Raw genomic sequence first — 24248 nt, 5'->3', positions numbered from 1 at the left:
AGATGAAACATTGAAAAGTTGTCTTTTCAGCTAACAAGCCCTAAGGACTCACAATCAACCAGGTCAGTTTTTGATTGTCCTAGTGTCTACAACTAAATCAACCATGATGGACTCATATGGACAAGAAAACAAAGAAGAAATATCAGGTTATTTTTTATGTCCAGAGTTCCATACTCAAGTAGCAACCACATAAAATAAGCATAGACTTAACTACTATGAAAATGCTCTAGCCTCAACTCAACCAGACGAAAACAAGACTGGGTCTCGGTAGCAGCGTCCCCTGAACTACTGCCATAACATGTGGTAAAATGATATCCTAAATGTGCCCGTGTTCTAGAAATACGGTATTGGCCAATGGTAAGCAAAACATTAAAATGAGCTTCTTGGACTGGTCAAAGCTTCAAAATGAAAAATGTTAATTCCAAAATGATTTTTTTTTTCTGGGCCAGATCTAAAGGAGAAAACATGCAATGGGACATCCCAGAAAATGACCCTAAGATTCTCTGAAGGCAAAGTGGGGCAAGTAGATTCTGCTCTGAGATACGAAAGCCAAGAGAACAATGTGATTTTCATAGCACACAAAGACAGCACACCCAGGCTGGTACTGAAAAGCCATCCCAGGAAAACAAAAGTAAATGAGAGAAGGGGTTCTGAGCAGTCTTTTTATCTAAGTGGCATCTACAGGAGAATTTGTAGCTCAGAAAAGAACATCTCATGCTAAACTAATCAAAGTTTTGATTTTTTAAAAAAGGATCAATAAAACCATAAATATTGAGTATTTAAAACTTTTATATTAGAAAGGCAGCAGTACTGAATTAATGCCATCAGACTGTCTTTCGAGGGTGAAATGTTAAGTCAACCAACCATAATTAATTAATTGTGTTTTATTACAATGCCAAGCAAAAATGGCTGATCAATTCTTGCTCTGAATCAGCTTCATTAACTTTCTGGCTTTGTTCATACATGAACAAAATCAAGGTGAATTTTACAGATCCAAGTTTAAACCAAAAACTCAACTTAATCAAGCTTAGATAAAAAAGTTTTCTTCCCTGATTTAGAAAACAAAAATTTAAGAAATATCTCAATGCAAAACAGAAAATATGAAAACTTGGTATAAAGCAGTCAGATTAAAAGAAATTATCAAAGAACCCAGTCCTAGGTCTCAAGTCAAGGGAAAAGCAAACCTAATAGACCAAAAAGTCAAAACGTCAAGAAAAAAAGTCAATTACTAACCAAATCTTCAAATCTAAAAAGAAAAGAATTTTCACCATTGTATCATCTAAACCACTTAAGTGGTTTCTAAAGTCTGTCTCCTGACAAGATCACACATGCCCTGGTTTTGACTGTATGTCAAACACCACCAAATAATTACTGACTCAGTTTCCTGTAGATGACAAAATGCATTCCTGGGACAGAAAAAAAGATTTCTTACTTGGAATCTAATCACCTTTAAAGCAATTTGCATTATTTATGTTTGGTTCACCAAGATATTTGCTTGGCAACTACAAAGGCATTTGGGCTACTGATGGTGCTTGCTCTCCTGGAATGAAAAAGATAGGAAAACAGGCATGTTTTAAATTACCTATTTTAACTCCTAGGTAGAAAGGAATAGAGATTGTAGAAAGGAAAAAATTGTGTCTGGAAATGACCCAAGGGCTCTACCTTGCCAGCTTGATGCTTCTTTCATCTTTGAAGGCCTGAGTTTCTTTCTACAGCAAGTCATCCTGCATTAGTCCTAAGTCTGGATCAAAACCCTCAAACAGAGAGCACCAAAAGCAAGGACGGCTGAACCATGTGCCGGGGTCATGATGACTCGTGGCAAGCTCTCCTGGGGTCCACATGGAGAGTGGCACTTAGTTGCCAGCCCCATGCATCTCAGAGAAAGAAAAGGAACTTTGCAAATAACATCTTCTACTCTCAACCCTAGTCTCGCATTAATCTACTTTCATCTTTGAATGAGGAAAAGAAAAAAAATAGAACAAGAAAAGACTGTAGCAATAAAGAGGATAACGAAGATAAGTAAAATATTGAACATTAGCTAAAGGTTCTGAAGTCCAAACCCAATTCAACTTGGGTTTGAATCGCAGATCTGCAGCTTAACAACTTTGTGTTAGAACTTGGCCAATCTGCCTGTCACAAATTTTTGTTTTCTCCTCTGTAAAATGGGGGTAATAATACCCTATTAGCTTATTGTGAAGAATAAAAAAAGATAAGTACGTAAAGCACTTGGCACACTGCTTGTCAGAGAAGGTGGTAAATATAAGTAGCTGAAGAGGGTGGGGAGTGTAGAGGGGAGGAGAGGGAAGGGGAGGGCAGACTTTCAGAGAAAGCGTCAAGGGTTCAAAGAACAGCCTGAACTCACTCAGAATAAATACCTCATTGTGTGTGTGTGTGTTTTTTTTAGATGGAGTCTTGCTCTCTCCCCCAGACTAGAGTACAGTGGTGCGATCTTGGCTCACTGTATCCTCCAACTCCCAGGTTTGAGCAATTCTCCTGCCTCAGCCTCCCAAGTAGCTAGGACTACAGGCGTGTGCCACCATGCCCGGCTAATTTTTATATTTTTAGTAGAGACGGGGTTTCACCATGTTGGCCAGGCTGGTCTCAAACTCCTGGCCTCAGGTGATCTGCCCACTTTAGCCTCCCAAAGTGCTGGGATTACAGGCATGAGCCACTGTGCCCAGCCTAAATGCCTCATTCTCACAATCAAACTAAAGAAATTTCCTGATCACCTACTACATAATTAGCAATGTGCTTCACTCAGACATGAATGTGCCCCAATCCCTCTCCTCATTCTCAAGGTGTATACAATCCCACTCAGGAAACAGAAATCTAACACATTCACCATATTAAAAAAGTAATGATAACCAGAATTGCTAAGTCGCCCACGTGCAGTATACAATGCAAGTGCTGCAGCCATTTGAAGAGGGTGCCAGTGAGGGCTGAATTGCAGGGAGATGTCTCAGGGCGGGAGTGGTAGAGAGAGGAACAGACAGATGGAGAAGGGAAGGCTCATCAGGTGAAGAAAAAGAAAGCATGCCACAGCTAGAGTGTCGCCCCAAAATACCCGAGAGATGAGCAAGACAAGAGAGCAGGGAGTAGTGGAGCAACAGCCTGGATTAGGGAGTGGACAGGCAAAAAGCAAGAGCTTGAGAGCCAGGGGAAACAAAACTGAACCAGGTTTAGGGATTGAATAGGAAAATAAAAGAGATGGACCTGCCTTGTATCTCTTTCAGATTTCTAGTTCCCATTTAAGACCCTGTACACACATTTCCACCTTCCTGATGTTTCTTAGGGGGAAGCAAAATCACATTGTTCTATTTCTTTAAATAGAGGATGTCATCACCTTCTTTTGATAACCGAGATGCACAGAGCAGGGTTTACAAATGTAGGCTAGGCTAGGGCCATATCCCAGCTCTGTGGCTTACTAGCTGTGTGACCTCAGGCAGGAAAACTAACTTTCCAGGCCTCAGTTTCCTTATTTGCAGACAGGGGGGAATGATAATGCCCCTCTTGCCGATTGTTGACAGAATAAGTGAGTCAACACATTCAATACATTCTGTAATTGAAAAGCACATATAATAGTGCCTGGCACACAGGAAGAAATCCACAAAAGTGACTACTACTACTACTTATTATTATCATTGTATCTATTACCATTAATCTTTAGCTGGAATGTAGCCATGGAAAGCTCAAATAATGATCTCACACATGACTAAGGAACAGGTACCAGGAGAAAACTCATCTTAGAATTGCAAGTTCTTCCAAAACTACCACCAACAGTGATAACCCCAATGCAGGATCCAGACAATCAAGTACCACACAGGAGGACTGAGCCTATACCTGGCTTGGTGAATGGCCTCCATCCACTCTTTACCATCCTGCTCCTCCTCACAGCGCAGCTCCAGTGGCTTCTGACCTTCGTGGCCAAAAAGAACAGTAAAGTAATACTGGAAAGGAAAAAAAACACAAAAAATTTAGTTCTATTTTTCAAGCACAACAACATAACAACACAGTATTTGCCTACAAAGGGTATATATTTACAAAATGCATCAGTGCTTATGCAAATTTTATTTCAAAATGAAACATTTCACTCTTGGTCCAGTTGGCAATGACTCTGCACCTAGAAGATACCACAGACTGCATCTTAACACACCTCAGTAAAGGTCAACCCTTAACACTCCTTTAATGTACCTTTCTATAATGTACAAAAAAGAATATTGCACAAATTCGGCTATGCAGATAAATGAAAGGTAACATGATATTTTCCAAAAGGTTTTCCTTTTTTTGTGGTGTGATAAAGCTGCAGGGATGCAGAAGTCTACATCACTGCACTAGCTAATTTTATTATCTGTTCTATTCTATATCTATTCTCCATTCCGGGAAGCAATATGCCTATAATTACGCAGTCCAATTGCTGCCACTTGCCTCTTCTGCAACCTTAGCAGATGCCATCAATTGCTTATACCCCTGTTTTCCCAGAGGTAGCCTTGCAATTCTGTTCAACACAGTATTCCAGAATGCATACTTGACATGGGAAAGGAAATATAATTGCCATCCTAGGGGTCAAGATGTGATCAGAATTTCTTTTTGGGAGAGGTGTAACATGTTATTGTTGGATGAAAGGAACTGGGCTCGAGTAGGGAAAAGACTGGCATTTATCAGGGGTAAAATAATTTCTCTCATATAAGCCTTATTCATAATCACCAAAAACTGGAAACAACCTAAATATCCTTTAATCGGTGAGTGAATAAATAAATGCAATACATCCAAACAATGGAATACTCAGCAATAAAAAAAAAAAAAGAATTCTTGTTAAAAGCAATAACATGGAGCAAAAGCATCAGGTTGAATAGAAAAGTCAGTCTCAAAAGGTTACATACTATATATGATTCCTGTTGTGTGATACTCTTAAAATAGGGATAGAGAACAGATCAGGGGTTTCCAGAGGTCAGGGGTGGGAGTGTGTGACCATAAAGGAATCGCATGAGGGAGCTTAGGCAGTGATAAAATGGTTCTGTATCCTGATTATGGAGGTTATGCAAATCTAAGCATGTGTTTACATTCATAGAACTGTGTACCAAAAAAGGGACAATTTTATACTATAAATACGAAGATAAAAGTTTGTAAATGGCTTCTCAGGACTCCACAACAGAGATAATCATATAACCAAGATTCAAAGACTCTCAAACTCATGCTAATTTACTAACCCACTCCATGTTCCAGCAAAGACAGACATGGAATGGGGAACTTTACAACAAGCAGAGTCCTCAGATCACAGTTCTAAAACAGAAATCTTTTACAATCAGCTTGGAATAATCTATGTTAAGATGTGGAAAATTCTCATGTAATATACGCAGAAATATATATGTATATTGAGTTTAGAGTGTGCTTTGAAGTAGACAAAGTGACAGATGTCTTGAGTTGAAGATGCATTGCCCTTCGACAATATTCACGAATAACAATACACCCAGTAGATCACGATCAGTCAGTACAACCTCAGATTTTTTTTTTTTTTGAGACAGAGTCTCGCTCTGTCTCCCAGGCTGGAGTGCAGTGGCGTGATCGTGGCTCATTGCAATCTCCGTCTCCCTGGTTCAAGTGATTCTCCTGCCTCAGCCTCCTGAGTAGCTGGGATTACAGGCATGTGCCACCACGCCTGGCTACTTTTTATATTTTTAGTAGAGATGAAGTTTCACCACGTTGGTCAGGCTGGTCTTGAACTTCTGACCTGGTGATCTGCCCACCTCAGCCTCCCCCAAAGTGCTGGGATTACAGGCATGAGCCGCTGTGCCTGGCCAATCTCAGACATTTTTAAGTCATAATTGAACACATGGGTTATCTGAAGATTTGCTCTAGCCTATAAAGTTTCAAAATGCTTTAAAACAAGCCACTAGATCCAGAAAAACTAACAGTGCTTCCAGAGTTAATGCTCATCTCTACGCCATTTTATTTCCAAGCCCCTTAGGATATGTCCTCTCCAAGTTCCTGACCATCGTGAACCAAAGTAGGGCAAAGCAGTAAACCAAGCTGAGGGAAAATCCCAAACTGGGTGAAACATACATCAAGCTAAAGTGGTGGTGGGGGGGTGGGGAAGGAATCCTCAGGTGTAGAAACAAAGGTGAAAGGCAAAGCCATAGCAAAAAGCACAGGAACCAAGGTTCTAACATCCAAGGGGGTGGGGGCCTTAGCCCCCATGGTCTTGGCCCTGTGCAGGGCACCAAGTTGGAGCTAAGATCCATGCATAACATCAGGACATATGAAGGGTTACCACCTCCGTGTAACAGAGACTAGAAAAACTCTCCCCCATATCTACCATACACCAGGATAATTTCCAAATGCATCAGAAACTTTAATGCTCTATTGTATTGATAATTATTACAACAATATCAAATACTAGTTATAATATTACTATCAGTAGTAGTAAGACATTATAAAGCATCTTATTCCTCTTCTGCTTATTTCCCAACAATTCCATCTCCCTAATTGAGGAATAGCATCAAGTCACTTAAAAAAATAAATTGAGCATGGTGGCTCACATCTGTAATCGCACACTTTTAGAGGCTGAGACAGGAGGATCGCTTGAGCCCAGGAGTTTGAGATCACCCTGGGAAATATAATGAGACCCTGTTTCTACAAAAATAAAAATGAAACATTGGCTAGGCATGGTGGCATATGCCTATAGTCCCAGCTACTCGGGAGGCTGAGGTGGAAGAATTGCTTGAGCCCAGGAAGTCAAGGCTGCAGGGTGCAGCGAGCAGTAATTGGGCCACTGCAGTCTAGCCTGGGCAACAGAGCAAGACACTGCCTCAAAACAGAAAACAAAAAAGTTAATGTAAACAAAAATTAAGCCATATGAGTATTTTTTTAAATGAGTGAATGACACTATACCTCTGAATAGGACAAATTGTCCTAACTAGGACTCAAAATCCAGAAACATTAAGACTAATGATTTGATTACACAAAAATAAAACACTTGTGCATGACAAAACTACTGTAAGCAATGCATAAAGACATGTGGGAAAAATATAAGCAATTTTTATAAAAAGGATAATATCATTAATAAATATAATCATGTGGTTTTTCTCCTTAGCCTATACATATGGTAAGTTATATTAATGGATTTATTATATTTACAACCTCTATGGTTGTATTACTTTTATGTATAAAGTTCTATATAGTTCATAAGTTGAAAGATGCATATCCTCTATATTGTTTTTTCTTTTTTGATTGATGTTTATATTAATGAGAGCCAGTTTAAAATCCAATGAAATGGGGCACTTTACATTTTTTTCCATTTGTTCTGTCAGTTTTTGCTTTACGTGTTTTAATGCATAATATAGATTATTGGGTGTGGACAAGTTTAGACCTGCTACATTTTCTAATGAATTAAATATTTCATTGATATAGTGGCCCTCTCTAGCCCAAATTATACATTTGGCATCATAGTATAATTTTGTCTTTTGGTTAGTGTTTACTTATTATGTCTCTTCTATCACTTTATTTTTAATGTTCTCTTTTCATATTTTGGGTATATCCCTTTTAAATCACTTTTACAGTAACTCAATTTTTAAACATATTTTTGAAATAATTTTAAGCCTATCAGAAAGTTGGAAAAATCAAAATACAGTAAAATACTAGGAAATCTGTTAATATAACTTACCATATGAATAGGCTAAGGAGAAAAATTTTATTATCTAGTTCTAAGGAAGAGTCAAATCCTGGTAAAAGTAAAACTTTAAACTTGTTAGAAAGTAATATAAGAGAATATCTTTATGATCTTGGGATGGAAAAGTATTTGTTAAACAAGACACAAAGCCCAAATCATAAAAAAAGATTGAAAATGTTGATTGCATTAAAATTTAAAACTTTTATACAACAAATGATACCCATAAAAGTGAAAAGACAAGTCACAGATTTGAAAGACATACTTGCAACACATTTTACTGATAAAAATTAGTGTCAAGAATATAGGCTGGGCACAGGGGGTCACGCTTGTAATCCCAGCAATTTGAGGCATCAAAGCAGGAGGACTGCTTGAGCCCAGGAGCTTGAGACCAGCCTGGGCAACATGGCAAAGCCCCATCTCTACAGAAAATTTAAAAATTAGCCAGATATGGTGGCATGCACTTGTGGTCTCAGCTGCCTGGGAGGCTGAGGCAGGAGGACTGCTTGAAGCCAAGAGTTTGAGACTGCAGTTTGCCATGGTTCCACCACTGCACTTCAGCCTAGGCAACATAGAGAGACCCCGTCTCTACAAAAAAAAAAAAAAAAAAAGCAAATATTTACTACAAATCAATATTTTTTTAAAACTCAATATAAATACAGGCAAAGGATATGAACACACCATACCCAGACGATGAGACAGAAATGATTAACAAATTTTAAAAGACATTTAATTTTAAAAGACACCATACCCAGACGATGAGACAGAAATGATTAATAAATTTTAAAAGACATTTAATTTAATTGTACTCATAATCAGGGAAATGAAAATTTTAAAAAAATAACAGTTCATTCCCATTAGATGGACAGAAATTAAAACACCTGACAACACTAAGTGTTGACAAGGAGACAGCACTGGAAAGAATTATATACTATGGCTGCACAAATTGGCACAAGCCCTTTGGAAAGCAATTTGACAAAACCTAGTAAAGCTGACGATGCACATATCCTCTCACCTCAGTAATATCACTCCTCCACATACACCATAAAGAAACAATCACATATTGGTACAAGTAAACATATTCACATTTTATAATTACAAAAAAACTGGAATCAATCTAAATGTCCACCAACAGGAGAAAGGATAAATACTACAAGGCATATCTGTATAATAATATATCATAAAGCAATTAAAATCAATAATTAGAGCTACAAGGAACAGCAGAGATGAACCAACTCAATGTTGAGCAAAAAATGTTTCTGACTATATACAGTATGATATCATTTCCATAAGGCTTAAAACTATGCATATCAAGCTATTTATTTTTAGATACGTATATAGTTAGAAAGATATAAAGAAGTACAAGGAAACATAAACATTAAACTGAAGATAATGGGTTTCTCTAGGGGAGAAAGGATAGCAAGAGGTTTCAAGGAGGGGTACATGGGATTTCAACTGAATTTTTCTTCTTAAAAAAAACCTTTTTATTTTGACATTTTTTTAATCTTCAAAAATGTTCCAAAAGCACAATAAAGACTTCACCTAGGTGCACCTTTTAGCATTTTTTGCCTCATTTGTAATCTCTTTCTTTCAATCATTTCACATAAACAATTTTGTATTGATCTTTTTATATCCCAGGTTGAGTGAAAGTACGCAAATATTAAACTTTCTTTATATTTGTATCTTAACATTGTGTAATAAATTTAAAACAAATAACTAAAGATCCACACTAAGGGACATCATCATGAAATTTCAGAAGAGGACTGACAGAGGATCCTACAAGCTTCCAGAGAGAGACAGAAAATAAAGAAGCCACATGAAAAGGATGTGAAATTAGGATAGCACTGAAGTTGCTGGAAGAAAGTAGAGCAATGCCTTTAATATCATGAGGAAAAAATATATTCAACATAGAATTCTATATTCAACTAAACTACCAATCTAGTATTAGGGCAGAATACATATTTTTTAACAGTCTGAAAAATATTCCTTGTAGAATCCTGATATGGTTTGGCTGTGTCCCCACCCAAATCTCATCTTGAATTGTAGCTCCCATAATTCTCATGTGTTGTGTGGACCTGGTGAGAGATAATGGAATCATGGGGGTGGCTTCCCCCATACTGTTCTCATGATAGTGAATAATTCTCATGAGATCTGATAGTTTTATAAACGGGAGTTGCCTTGCACAAACTCTCTCTTTCGTGACTGCTATGTAAGACATCCCTTTGCTCTTCCTTCATCTTCTGCCATGATTGTGAGGCTGCCCCAGCCACATGGAACTGTGAGTCCATTAAACCTCCTTTCTTTGTAAATTACCCAGTCTCAGGTATGTCTTTATTAGCAGCATGAGAATGAACTAATACAAATCCCTTCCTTTTTTTTTTTTTCTTTTTTTTTTTAATTCTTATTTTTATTTTATTTTATTTTTTTTTTTATTTTATTTTATTTTTTTTCTTTTATTATTATTATTATACTTTAGGTTTTATGGTACATGTGCATAATGTGCAGGTAAGTTACATATGTATACATGTGCCATGCTGGTGCGCTGCACCCACCAACTCGTCATCTAGCATTAGGTATATCTCCCAATGCTATCCCTCCCCCCTGCCCCCACCCCACAACAGTCCCCAGAGTGTGATGTTCCCCTTCCTGTGTCCATGTGTTCTCATTGTTCAATTCCCACCTATGAGTGAGAATATGCGGTGTTTGGTTTTTTGTTCTTGCGATAGTTTACTGAGAATGATGATTTCCAATTTCATCCATGTCCCTACAAAGGACGTGAACTCATCATTTTTTATGGCTGCATAGTATTCCATGGTGTATATGTGCCACATTTTCTTAATCCAGTCTATCATTGTTGGACATTTGGGTTGGTTCCAAGTCTTTGCTATTGTGAATAATGTCGCAATAAACATACGTGTGCATGTGTCTTTATAGCAGCATGATTTATAGTCCTTTGGGTATATACCCAGTAATGGGATGGCTGGGTCGAATGGAATTTCTAGTTCTAGATCCCTGAGGAATCGCCACACTGACTTCCACAAGGGTTGAACTAGTTTACAGTCCCACCAACAGTGTAAAAGTGTTCCTATTTCTCCACATCCTCTCCAGCACCTGTTGTTTCCTGACTTTTTAATGATTGCCATTCTAACTGGTGTGAGATGGTATCTCATTGTGGTTTTGATTTGCATTTCTCTGATAGCCAGTGATGGTGAGCATTTTTTCATGTGTTTTTTGGCTGCATCAATGTCTTCTTTTGAGAAGTGTCTGTTCATGTCCTTTGCCCACCAGCATATAAACAGAACGAAAGACAAAAACCACATGATTATCTCAATAGATACAGAAAAGGCCTTTGACAAAATTCAACAACCCTTCATGCTAAAAACTCTCAATAAATTAGGAATTGATGGGACGTATCTCAAAATAATAAGAGCTATTTATGACAAACCCACAGCCAATATCATACTGAATGGGCAAAAACTGGAAGCATTCCCTTTGAAAACTGGCACGAGACAGGGATGCCCTCTCTCACCACTTCTATTCAACATAGTGTTGGAAGTTCTGGCCAGGGCAATTAGGCAGGAGAAGGAAATCAAGGGTATTCAATTAGGAAAAGAGGAAGTCAAATTGTCCCTGTTTGCAGATGACATGATAGTATATCTAGAAAACCCCATTGTCTCAGCCCAAAATCTCCTTAAGCTGATAAGCAACTTCAGCAAAGTCTCAGGATACAAAATCAATGTGCAAAAATCACAAGCATTCTTATACATCAATAACAGACAAACAGAGAGCCAAATCATGAGTGAACTCCCATTCACAATTGCTTCAAAGAGAATAAAATACCTAGGAATCCAACTTACAAGGGATGTGAAAGACCTCTTCAAGGAGAACTACAAACCACTGCTCAAGGAAATAAAAGAGGATACAAACAAATGGAAGAACATTCCATGCTCATGGGTAGGAAGAATCAATATCATGAAAATGGCCATCCTTCCCAAGGTAATTTACAGATTCAATGCCAACCCCATCAAACTACCAATGACTTTCTTCACAGAATTGGAAAAAACTACTTTAAAGTTCATATGGAACCAAAAAAGAGCCCGCATCGCCAAGTCAATCCTAAGCCAAAAGAACAAAGCTGGAGGCATCACACTACCTGACTTCAAACTATACTACAAGGCTACAGTCACCAAAACAGCATGGTACAGGTACCAAAACAGAGATATAGATCAATGGAACAGAACAGAGCCGTCAGAAATAATGCCACATATCTACAAGTATCTGATCTTTGACAAACCTGACAAAAACAAGAAATGGGGAAAGGATTCCCTATTTAATAAATGGTGCTGGGAAAACTGGCTAGCCATATGTAGAAAGCTGAAACTGGATCCCTTCCTTACACCTTATACAAAAATCAATTCAAGATGGATTAAAGACTTAAATGTTAGACCTAAAACCATAAAAACCCTAGAAGAAAACCTAGGCATTACCATTCAGGACATAGGCATGGGCAAGGACTTCATGTCTAAAACACCAAATCCCTTCCTAAGGAAGTCATTGCATATATTCTTTTGCAAATAAAAGGATTAACTAAGAAACAGAAATACAGAGGGCTCAGGAAACTATGGTTCCAACACAGGAATGTAACATAGGAAAATCTCTGAATGACAGCTGTACGGAAGATCCAGAGATAAATCAGCTCAATTTGGACAAGATGGGAGTATCTGGAAGGGAAGCCACTAGGGATTAAAAAAATTGATAAAATATCTGGAATAGGTATATAATGTCCTTCAGTATTTGGTGAAAAAAATTATAGTTAAGAGTGGCACAGATATATTAAAATATTTATCAAAAAATAAGGACATACAAATAGAAAACTAAGCAAATTGGGTGTGGGGGGGGTGGCAATTATTAATTCCAGGAAGAAAACATAAACTTATCTAGAAAAGTAAAAGTAAAAATAGTATATTATTTGGCTATGCAGTAAACAATATTTCCAATGATAGTGTTAATAACAATTAATTAATAACAATATTTTCATCATAGTGTTAATCAAAATTACTGATTTCACCAAAATTATTGATAGAATTATATATACAGAACAGGAGAGTGGGAGGCAGAAGGTAAGAAGATGGCAGGAGGAAAATAGAGCTAAATCTGCAATGACTATAACAATTCAGGAAATATTTAAAATTCATAACCCAAGAAATACCTCTATAAGCATATTATTTTAAAATATGAAGGTAAGTACTAGGAAAAGAGAAAAGGCCAAAATGAAAAACATTTGCCTCTAAATTATCCTTTTCATCTAAGTTTTCAAATGATTTTCTTTATAACATTTGTTGGTACGTTTTCTCCATGTTTAATATTATTTGTACCTTTTTAAAAAACTTGTAATTCTAAAAATGTCTTCTGAAATAAGTAGGACTTCTTGATTATTGTTGCTGTTTTTCTGTTTTATTAATTTCTTCTCCATATTCCTTTTTACATCTGTTCTTTGGATATTTGTTCTGTGGTTCTTCTAGCTTCTTGAATTCAGTGCTTGAGTTCTCAGCCACAATCTCTTCAAATATTACTAATTTGCCATGCCCCCATTCTCTCTTTCTGTAACTCCCATAGGATGTATGTTTGAATTATTCAATCCACTGTCTATATGCCTTAACAACACCTTTACATTCATATTTTCCATTTCTTTATCTCTCTGTTCACTGTATTGAATTATCTAAGACTTTCTTCTAATTCACCAATTCTCTATTCAGCTGTATCTAGCATAAACTTAGCCAGTCTATTGAGTTTTTTTTTTTTTTTATTTTTTTAAAATTATACTTTAAGTTCTAGGGTGCATGTGCACAACCTGCAGGTTTGTTACATATGTACACATGTGCCATGTTGGTGTGCTGCACCCATTAACTTGTCATTTACATTAGGTATATCTCCTAATGCTATCCCTCCCCACTCACCCCACCCCACGACAGGCCCCAGTGTGTAATGTTCCCGACCCTATGTCCAAGGGTTCTCATTGTTCAATTCCCACCTATGAGTGAGCACATGTGGTGTTTGGTTTTCTGTGCTTGTGACAGTATGCACAGAATGATGGTTTCCAGCTTCATCCACGTCCCTACAAAGGACATGAACTCATCCTTTTTTATGGCTGCATAGTATTCCATGGTGTATATGTGCCAGATTTCCTTAATCCAGTCTATCATTGATGGACATTTGGGTTGGTTCCAAGTCTTTGCTATTGTGAATAGTGCTGCAATAAACATACGTGTGCATGTGTCTTTATAACAGCATGATTTATAATCCTTTGGGTATATACCCAGTAATGGGATGACTAGGTCAAATGGTATTTCTAGTTCTAGATCCCTGAGGAATCGCCACACTGTCTTCCACAATGGTTGAACCAGTTTACAGTCCCACCAACAGTGTAGAAGTGTTTCTATTTCTCCACATCCTCTCCAGCACCTGTTGTTTCCTGATTTGTTAATGATCGCCATTCTAACTGGTGTGAGATGGTATCTCATTGTGGTTTTGATTTGCATTTCTCTGATGGCCAGTGATGATGAGCATTTTTTCATGTGTCTGTTGGCTGCATAAATGTCTTCTTTTGAGAAGGGTCTGTTCATATCCTTCACCCACTTTTTGATGGGGTTGTTTGATTTTTTCTTGTGAATTTGTTTAAGTTCATTGTAGATTCTGGATATTAGCCCTTTGTCAGATGGGTAGATTGAAAAAATTTTCTCCCATTCTGTAGGTTGCCTGTTTGCTCTGATGGTAGTTTCTTTTGCTGTGCAGAAGCTCTTTAGTTTAATTAGATCCCATTTGTCAATTTTGGCTTTTGTTGCCATTGCTTTTGGTGTTTTAGTCATGAATTCCTTGCCTGTGCCTATGTCCTGAATGGTAATGCCTAGGTTTTCTTCTAGGGTTTTTATGGTTTTAGGTCTAACATTTAAGTCTTTAATCCATCGTGAATTAATTTTTGTATAAGGTGTAAGGAAGGGATCCAGTTTCAGCTTTCTACATACGGCTAGCCAGTTTTCCCAGCACCATTTATTAAATAGGGAATCCTTTCCCCATTGCTTGTTTTGTCAGGTTTGTCAAAGATCAGATGGTTGTAGATGTGTGGTATTATTTCTGAGGGCTCTGTTCTGTTCCATTGGTCTATATCTCTCTTTTGGTACCAGTACCATGCTGTTTTGGTGACTGTAGCCTTGTAGTATAGTTTGAAGTCAGGTAGCGTGATGCCTCCAGCTTTGTTCTTTTGGCTTAGGATTGACTTGGTGATGCGGGCTCTTTTTTGGTTCCATATGAACTTTAAAGTAGTTTTTTCCAATTCTGTGAAGAAAGTCATTGGTAGCTTGACAGGGATGGCATTGAATGTAAAAATTACCTTGGGCAGTATGGCCATTTTCATGATATTGATTCTTCCTATCCATGAGCATGGAATGTTCTTCCATTTGTTTGTGTCCTCTTTTATTTCGTTGAGCAGTGGTTTATAGTTCTCCTTGAAGAGGTCCTTCACATCCCTTGTAAGTTGGATTCCTAGGTATTTTATTCTCTTTGAAGCAATTGTGAATGGGAGTTCACTCATGATTTGGCTCTCTGTTTGTCTGTTACTGGTGTATAGGAATGCTTGTGATTTGCACATTGATTTCGTATCCTGAGACTTTGCTGAAGTTGCTTATCAGCTTAAGGAGATTTTGGGCTGAGACAATGGGGTTTTCTAAATATACTATCATGTCATCTGCAAACAGGGACAATTTGACTTCCTCTTTTCCTAATTGAATACACTTTATTTCTTTCTCCAGCCTGATTGCCCTGGCCAGAACTTCCAATACTGTGTTGAACAGGAGTGATGAGAGAGGGCATCCCTGTCTTGTGCCAGTTTTCAAAGGGAATGCTTCCAGTTTTTGCCCATTCAGTATGATATTGGCTGTGGGTTTGTCATAAATAGCTCTTATTATTTTGAGATATGTCCCATCAATACCTAGTTTATTGAGAGTTTTTAGCATGAAGGGCTGTTGAATTTTGTCAAAGGCATTTTCTGCATCTATTGAGATAATCATGTGGTTTTTGTCTTTGGTTCTGTTTATATGATGGATTACATTTATTGATTTGCATATGTTGAACCAGCCTTGCATCCCAGGGATGAAGCCAACTTGATCGTGGTGGATAAGCTTTTTGATGTGCCGCTGGATTCGGTTTGCCAGTATTTTATTGAGGATTTTTGCATCGATGTTCATCAGGGATATTGGTCTAAAATTCTCCTTTTTTGTTGTGTCTCTGCCAGGCTTTGGTATCAGGATGATGCTGGCATCATAAAATGAGTTAGGGAGGATTCCCTCTTTTTCTATTGATTGGAATAGTTTCAGAAAGAATGGTACCAGCTCCTTTTTGTACCTCTGGTAGAATTCGGCTGTGAATCCATCTGGTCCTGGACTTTTTTTGGTTGGTAGGCTATTAATTATTGCCTCAATTTCAGAGCCTGTTATTGGTCTATTCAGGGATTCAACTTCTTCCTGGTTTAGTCTTGGGAGGGTGTATGTGTCCAGGAATTTATCCATTTCTTCTAGATTTTCTAGTTTATTTGCATAGAGGTGTTTATAGTATTCTCTGGTGGTAGTTTGTATTTCTGTGGGATTGGTGGTGATATCCCCTTTATCATTTTTTATTGCATCTATTTGATTCTTCTCTCTTTTCTTCTTTATTAGTCTTGCTAGCAGTCTATCAATTTTGTTGATCTTTTCAGAAAACCAGCCCCCGGATTCATTGATTTTTTGAAGGGTATTTTATGTCTCTATCTCCTTCCATTCTGCTCTGATCTTAGTTATTTTTTGCCTTCTGCTAGCTTTTGAATGTGTTTGCTCTTGCTTCTCTAGTTCTTTTAATTGTGATGTTAGGGTGTCAATTGTAGATCGTTCCTACTTTCTCTTGTGGGCATTTAGTGCTACAAATTTCCCTCTACACACTGCTTTAAATGTGTCTGAGAGATTCTGGTATGTTGTGTCTTTGTTCTCATTGGCTTCAAAGAACATCTTTATTTCTGCCTTCATTTCGTTATGTACCCAGTAGTCATTCAGGAGCAGGTTGTTCATTTTCCATGTAGTTGAGCGGTTTTGAGTGAGTTTCTTAATCCTGAGTCCTTGTTTGAGTGCACTGTGGTCTGAGAGACAGTTTGTTATAATTTCTGTTCTTTTACATTGGCTGAGGAGTGCTTTACTTCCAATTATGTGTCAATTTTGGAATACGTGTTATGTGGTGCTGAGAAGAATGTATATTCTGTTGATTTGGGGTGGAGAGTTCTGTAGATGTCTTTTAGGTCTGCTTAGTGCAGAGCTGAGTTCAATTCCTGGATATCCTTGTTAACTTTCTGTCTCGTGGATCTGCCTAATGTTGACATTGGGTTGTTAAAGTCTCCCATTATTATTGTGTGGGAGTCCGAGTCTCTTTGTAGGTCTCTAAGGACTTGCTTTATGAATCTGGGTGCTCCTGGATTGGGTGCATATATATTTAGGATAGTTAGCTCTTCTTGTTGAATTGATCCCTTTACTATTATGTAATGGCCTTCTTTGTCACTTTTGATCTTTGTTGCTTTAAAGTATGTTTTATCAGAGACTAGGATTGCAACCCCTGCCTTTTTTTGTTTTCCGTTTTCTTGGTAGATCTTCCTCCATCCCTTTATTTTGAGCCTATGTGTGTCTCTGCATGTGAGATGGGTCTCCTGAATACAGCACACTGACGGGTGTTGACTCTTTATCCAATTTGCCAGTCTGTGTCTTTTAATTGGAGCATTTAGCCCATTTACATTTAAGGTTAATATTGTTATGTGTGAATTTGATCCTGTCATTATGATGTTAGCTGGTTATTTTGTTCCTTAGTTGATGCGGTTTCTTCCTAGCATTGATGGTCTTTACAATTTGGCATGTTTTTGCAGTGGCTGGTACTGGTTGTTCCTTTCCATGTTTAAGTGCTTCCTTCAGGAGCTCTTGTAAGGCAGGCCTGGTGGTGACAAAATCTCTCAGCATTTGCTTGTCTGCAAAGGATTTTATTTCTCCTTCACTTATGAAGCTTAGTTTGGCTGGATATGAAATTCTGGGTTGAAAATTCTTTTCTTTAAGAATGTTGAATATTGGCTTCCACTCTCCTCTGGCTTGTAGAATTTCTGCTGAGAGATCTGCTGTTAGTCTGATGGGCTTCCCCTTGTGGGTAAGCTGACCTTTCTCTCTGGCTGCCCTCAATATTTTTTCCTACATTTCAACTTTGGTGCATCTGACAATTATGTGTCTTGGAGTTGCTCTTCTCGAGGAGTATCTTTGTGGCACTCTCTGTATTTCCTGAATTTGAATGTTGGCCTGCCTTGCTAGGTTGGGGATGTTCTCCTGGATAATATCCTGCAGAGTGTTTTCCAACTTGGTTCCATTCTCCCCGTCACTTTCACGTACACCAATCAGACGTAGATTTTCTTTCACATAGTCCCATATTTCTTGGAGGCTTTGTTAGTTTCTTTTTACTCTTTTTTCCCTAAACTTCTCTTCTCACTTTATTTCATTTATTGGATCTCCAATCACTGATACCCTTTCTTCCACTTGATCCAATTGGCTACTGAAGCCTGTGCATTCCTCATGTAGTTCTCGTGCCATGGTTTTCAGCTCCATCAGGTCATTTAAGGTCTTCTCTACACTGTTTATTCTAGTTAGCCATTCGTCTAATCTTTTTTCAAGGTTTTTAGCTTCTTTGTGTTGGGTTCAAACATCCTCCTTTAGCTCGGAGAAGTTTGTTATTACCAATCGTCTGAAGCCTTCTTCTCTCAACTCATCAAAGTCATTTTCTGTCCAGCTTTGCACCATTGCTGGCGAGGAGCTGCATTCCTTTGGAGGAAAAGTGCTCTGATTTTTATAATTTTCAGCTTTTCTGCTGTTGTTTCTCCCCATCTTTGTGGTTTTATCTACCTTTGGTCTTTGATGATGGTGACGTACAGGTGGGGTTTTGGTGTGTATGTCCTTTCTCTTTGTTAGTTTTCCCTCTAACAGTCAGGACCCTCAGCTGCAGGTCTATTGGAGTTTGCTGGAGGTCCACTCCAGACCCTGTTTGCCTGTGTATCACCAGCAGAGGCTGCAGAACAGCATATATTGCAGAACAGCAAACGTTGCTGCCTGATCCTTCCTGTGGAAGCTTCATCTCAGAGGAGCACCCAGCCGTATGAGGTGTCAGTCAGCCCCTACTGGGAGGTGTCTCCCAGTTAGGCTACTCAGGGGTCAGGGGCCCACTTGAGGAGGCAGTCTGTCTGTCTCAGATCTCAAACTCTGTGCTGGGAGAACCACTACTCTCCTCAAAGCTGTCAGACAGGGATGTTTAAGTCTGCAGAAGTTTCTGCTGCCTTTTGTTCAGCTATGCCCTGCCCCCAGAGGTGGAGTCCACAGAGGCAGGCAGGCCTCCTTTGGCTGCGGTGGGCTCCACTCAGTTCGAGCTTCCCAGCTACTTTGTTTACCTACTCAAGCCTCAGCAATGGCAGACACCCCTCCCCCAGCCTCACTGCTGCCTTGCAGTCCAATCTCAGGCTGCTGTGCTAGCAGTGAGCTAGGGTCCATGGGCATGGGATCCTCCGAGCCAGGCGTGAGATATAATCTCCTGGTGTGCAGTTTGCTAAGACCATTGGAAAAGTGCAGTGTTAGGGTGGGAGTGGCCCGATTTTCCAGGTACCATCTGGTAGGGCTTCCCTTGGCTAGGAAAGGGAATTCCCCAACCCCTTGCACTTCTTGGGTGAGGTGATGCCCTGCCCTGCTTCTGCTCACACTCCATGGGCTGCAACCACTGTCCGACAAGCCCCAGTGAGATGAACCTGGTACCTCAGTTGGAAATGCAAAAATCACCTCTCTTCTGCGTCGCTCACGCTGGGAGCTGTAGACTGGAGCTGTTCCTATTCGGCCATCTTGGAACCTCCCAAGTTATTTCTATTTTAATAGCAAATTTTTTATTTTCATGGCTTCTGGTAGAATCATTTTCATATCTACCTGTCCTTGATTCACAGCTACCTGTTTTTGTTTTATAATTTCTTGTCCTTTTCATGGATGCTATTTCCATATCTTTATAAGTCCCAAATGTACTTTGTAAATTATATCTCATCTTGAGGGGCCAGATAGATATATAGAATTGGAGGGAAATCTTCCCACTCTAGATGAGCCTGAAAACTAAGATTCTAAAACACCAGATTACCAGAAAGACATCAGAAATGCAAACAATTAGGAAATAAATTTTTCTCAGTGAAATGCAAATTAAAATTTATGATTTGCATTTTAAATGCAAATTAAAATTTATGATTTGCATTTTAAATGCAAATTAAAATTTATGATGTGCATTTCATTGAGAAAAATTTATTTCCTAATTGTTTGCATTTCTGATGTCTTTCTGGTAATCTGGTGTCTTAGAATCTCAGTTTTCAGGCTCATCTAGAGTGGGAAGATTTCCCTCCAATTCTGTATATCTCTCTGGCCCCTCAAGAATCCCAGACCAGAACCAGCTCTTTGATTGGCAGATCAAATTCCAACTCCCCACCCCCACTCCATGGTGATGTTGCAGATATTGCCAATATAGTCATTGAGCCTCTCCACACAGGTATATCTCTTTATAATTTTCTCTGATTTCTCAACCACTACAGATAAGCTGCCACATGCATGTTGCTCCAGGACGACCCCAACATAGTTCCCAGTTCAAGTTCTCTGAGTGTGACTGTGATCCCAAGCCATTCTTAGAATGCTTCTCAGTGATTCTGCCCCATAGTGTCAAACTCTCACCTGACTCTGCCTGCTGCAGAGTTTACAGACCTGGAACTTCAGGTTTCGCATAGCAGAAATGTTTTTACTACACTTTTAGACTGACAAGATTTTTATTTTTCTCCTATTTTTATGAATAGCTATGGCATTTTAATTTTTCAAAGCATATTTCATCCTTCACTAATGTTTTGAGCAAGGGCAGATAGGAGTTATAAGGATGTGATATTTTAATGTAGAAACACTCGGCAATCTCTTAACTGTAACTACCAAAACAAATGTCTTAAATGCTTCTTCAAAGAACTCGTGCAAGAGACAAAACACAGGTAAGTGGTTGCCAGGAGGGAGGGAAATGGGCAGCGCAGAGTGACTGCTAATGGGTGAGGAGTTTCTTTATCACTACTTTTTAATTGACAGACATTCTAGAACAGTATTTGGTTTACAGAAAAACTGAACAGAAAGTACAGGAAGCTCCCATATGCTCTGTCCCTGACACACAGTTTTCCCTATTAACATTTTGCATATATGTGACATGTTTGTTACAGTTGATGAACAAACATTGATACATAATTATTAACTAAAGCCCATAGTTTATTAGGGTTCTATGGGTTTTGACAAATGTACAAAGTCATGCATCCACCATTACTGTGTTTTCTTTTTTGCATGATGAAAGCATTCTGGAAATAGATGGTGGTGATGGTTTCACAAGCTGGCTAATATAATAAAAACCACTGGATTGTACACTTTAAAATGGTGAATTTTATGGGATGTGATTTATATCTCAACTTTTTTTTTTTTTTCTTGGGGAGCAAAGATTTATTAGATATGACACCAACTACATAGTCTAAAAAAGAACCATTTTGGAAAGAAACTTTTTTTTTTTCTTCAAAAGAAAACCTTGAAAAATGAAAAGAAATGCAACAGACTAGGAGAAAATCTTTGGAAAACATATATCTGGTAAATAACTTATATTCAAAGGAATTTACAAAAGATTCTTGGAATGTAATAATAAGACAAACCAAACAAAAAAATGAGCAAAAGATATGAACAGATATTTTACCACAAATGAAGATACACAAATGGCTAAATAAATACATGAAAACATGTTTAACATCATTATCCATTACAGAAATTTAAATTAAAACCACAGTGAGATACCATTTCACACCCACTAGACTGGCTATAATGAAAAAGACAATAAGAAGTGGAGATGTGGAGAAATGGAAACTGTCATACATTGCTAGTGGAAATGTAAAATGATTCAGCTGTTTTGTAAAACAGTTTGTCAGTTCCTCAATAAGTTAACATAGAGTTACAATATGACCCAGCATTTCCACTCCTAGGCATATACCTAAGATAATTGAAAATGTATGTTCACACAAAAGCCTCTACATTGAATGTTCATAGCAGCATTACTCATAATAGTCAAAAAGTAAAACAGCTCCAATGTCTGATTGTGGTATAATGTGATATAATATTCTATACAATGCAATATTTTTCAGCCATTAAAAGGAATGAATTATGAATAATGCTACAACATGGCTGAAGCTTCTAAGTCAATTGATTCTGCACTGGGACCCTGGACACATCTGTTAGAGGGAGAAATCTCTGAAGTAAATCCAACAGCCTTGAAGATTCTCTTCCTCTAAAGATAGGTATCATTCAGAAACAACCAACGCCTCTTACACATTTATTCACCATCTTCTATGTGCCAGACACTTAAAAAAAAACTATTTTATATAGATATAATTCACATACTGTAGAATTCATCCATTTTAAGTGTACAATTCAATAATTTCTAGTAACTTTACAGAATTGTGTAACTTCATGATATCTCTTGGATCATTTCCTTTATTTCGTTCCACTGCTATAACCCTGGCTGTGGTAAATCAGTTTTAGAATATTTTCATCCCCAGTAAGTGCCCTTATGCCCATATTCAGTTAATCCTAATTCCTACCCCCTGCCCCAGGCATCCACTAATCTAATTTTTGTCTCTATATATTTGCCTATTCTGGACATTTCATATAAATGGAATCATACAATGTGGTTTTTTTGTGACTAACTTCCTTCACTTAGCATAATATATCTCAACTTTTAAAAATGGGGAAAAAATAAGCAGCAGGAAACTGGAGGAAAAACACCTATGTGCAAATTCTTGGATTTACTCAATTCCACTCATTCTTATCTATTCACGAAATCTTTCCCCAAAATGTTTCAGCTTCAACAAGCTGGTTTACTTTGACCTGTCATTTATTAAATAATTGTTTATTGGGCTCCTGCAACTACTGATAAAACATTGGATTAGGCCTTCGAAGTATAAAAAAGTTAATTTAACCTGCCCTCTGCCTCCAAAAAGTTGCCTGCTTTTTTTTTCAGCCCTTAAAAATACATACGCAGCTTTTTCAAACCATTTCATTAGTCATACTTTTTAGTTAAGTTACCTGGATTTCGTGCTTAGATTAGCTAAATTAATGAAGTTGACCGGAATTGCAGCCTCATCCAACAGTTACTTTACCATTTGCCAAGCATTTTCTCTCCCATTCACCATTCTGCCTTCTATCTACTTATTTCTTTTCTGTTTGTATGTGCATTGGGAGTGTTGAGAGTGCAGTGAATGCATTAGTGTCATGGGTTCCAGGATGTGTGCCAAGTGTTCCAGTGTGAGTACATATATAAATCCCAGACAGGACTGAGGAGAGCATCTCCTATGCAAATGTTTGGATGAAGAGGCAAAAAGGCTCCTTGGGGGACACATTACAGAGTCTTGGCCCTAGTGAGACCGCTGGAGGAGCCTAAGTAGAGAAGATAGAAAGAAAGTCTCCTTTACTGGCCAGGAGAAAGAACAGAGGCCCAAGAGAAAGAAAAAAAAGGAGAAGGCGAGACAGAAAGGAAGAATAGGAAGAAAGGAAGATAGGAGGAAGAAGAAAGGAAGGAAAAAGGAAGGAAGGGAAGAAGGGAGGAAGAGAGGGAGGGAGGAAGGGAGGAAGAGAGGGAGGGAGGAAGAGAGGGAGGGAGGAAGGGAGGAAGAGAGGGTGGAAGGATGGAAGGGAGAAAGGGAGGGAAAGAGAGGAAGGAGAGGAAGGAACAGAGGAATGGAGGAAGGAAGGAAGGGAGGAAGGGAAGGATGGAAGGAAGGAAGGAAGGAAGGGAGGGAAGAGGGAAGGAAGGAGGGAGGAAGGGCTGTGTGGGGAGGGAGGGAGTTTGTTTAATCGTGCAAAAAAATAAAACATACAAACAGGTTACCAAATAGGTAAACTAGCTTGGTGGGGGGAAAATATCACCATTTCTAACTAATTTGAGGTAGCAAAAGACTTTGGAGATCCTTTCCCTCCAGTGGCCCCCAACTACAGTGACAGTAGCAGTCCGTATTTTGTATCTAAGAATCATACTGTATATAACGGGCAATGTAGCCAAAGTTAATCAAATATTAAAATGGGACTTTGTGTTTCAGTTTCAGCTGCTGCCTCCGGAAAACAAACAGAAACCAATGGCCATGTGTCAAGGTGAGGTTCTCAACCACCATGTTGGACTTGGAAAGGAGGTGGCTAAAAATGGTTTTGACTCTCACTCACTCAAGGCCATAAAAGGGTTAGATTTGAAATGGCCAAACTCTTAGAGATCATAGATTTCTTCATGGAGAACTGTGTGTGCTAGGTCCCCCACTTCTACCACCTGTGCCCCAACACACACACCCTGGGGAAGGGGGAAGGGTGTTCTCTTGGCCTCAAGCTAGTGAGAGGAGCTCCAAGGAGCTTGCTAAGGGTCGTTCCTGTGTCCTCCCAAGTTGATGCCTGGCCTGTGCAGGAATCTGAAGGGCTAA

General features: G+C 38.5%; 1 protein-coding gene across 4 annotated transcripts in view; it reads right to left on the bottom strand.

The window, feature by feature from the left end:
• The window catches only part of RASGRF2 (Ras protein specific guanine nucleotide releasing factor 2), a 280941-nt gene that overhangs the window by 190663 nt on the left and 66030 nt on the right, over positions 1-24248 (bottom strand). For all 4 annotated transcript variants that reach the window (XM_054489810.2, XM_054489812.2, XM_054489811.2 and 1 more), the window contains exon 2: positions 3841-3947. In XM_054489810.2, coding sequence (XP_054345785.1) covers positions 3841-3947 — 107 coding nt within the window. The remainder of the gene's footprint in view (positions 1-3840; positions 3948-24248) is intronic.

The sequence above is a fragment of the Pongo pygmaeus genome, chromosome 4, assembly GCF_028885625.2.
Source record: "Pongo pygmaeus isolate AG05252 chromosome 4, NHGRI_mPonPyg2-v2.0_pri, whole genome shotgun sequence".
Classification (NCBI taxonomy): Eukaryota; Metazoa; Chordata; class Mammalia; order Primates; family Hominidae; genus Pongo; species Pongo pygmaeus.
This window is presented reverse-complemented; position numbering and strand designations above follow the sequence as displayed.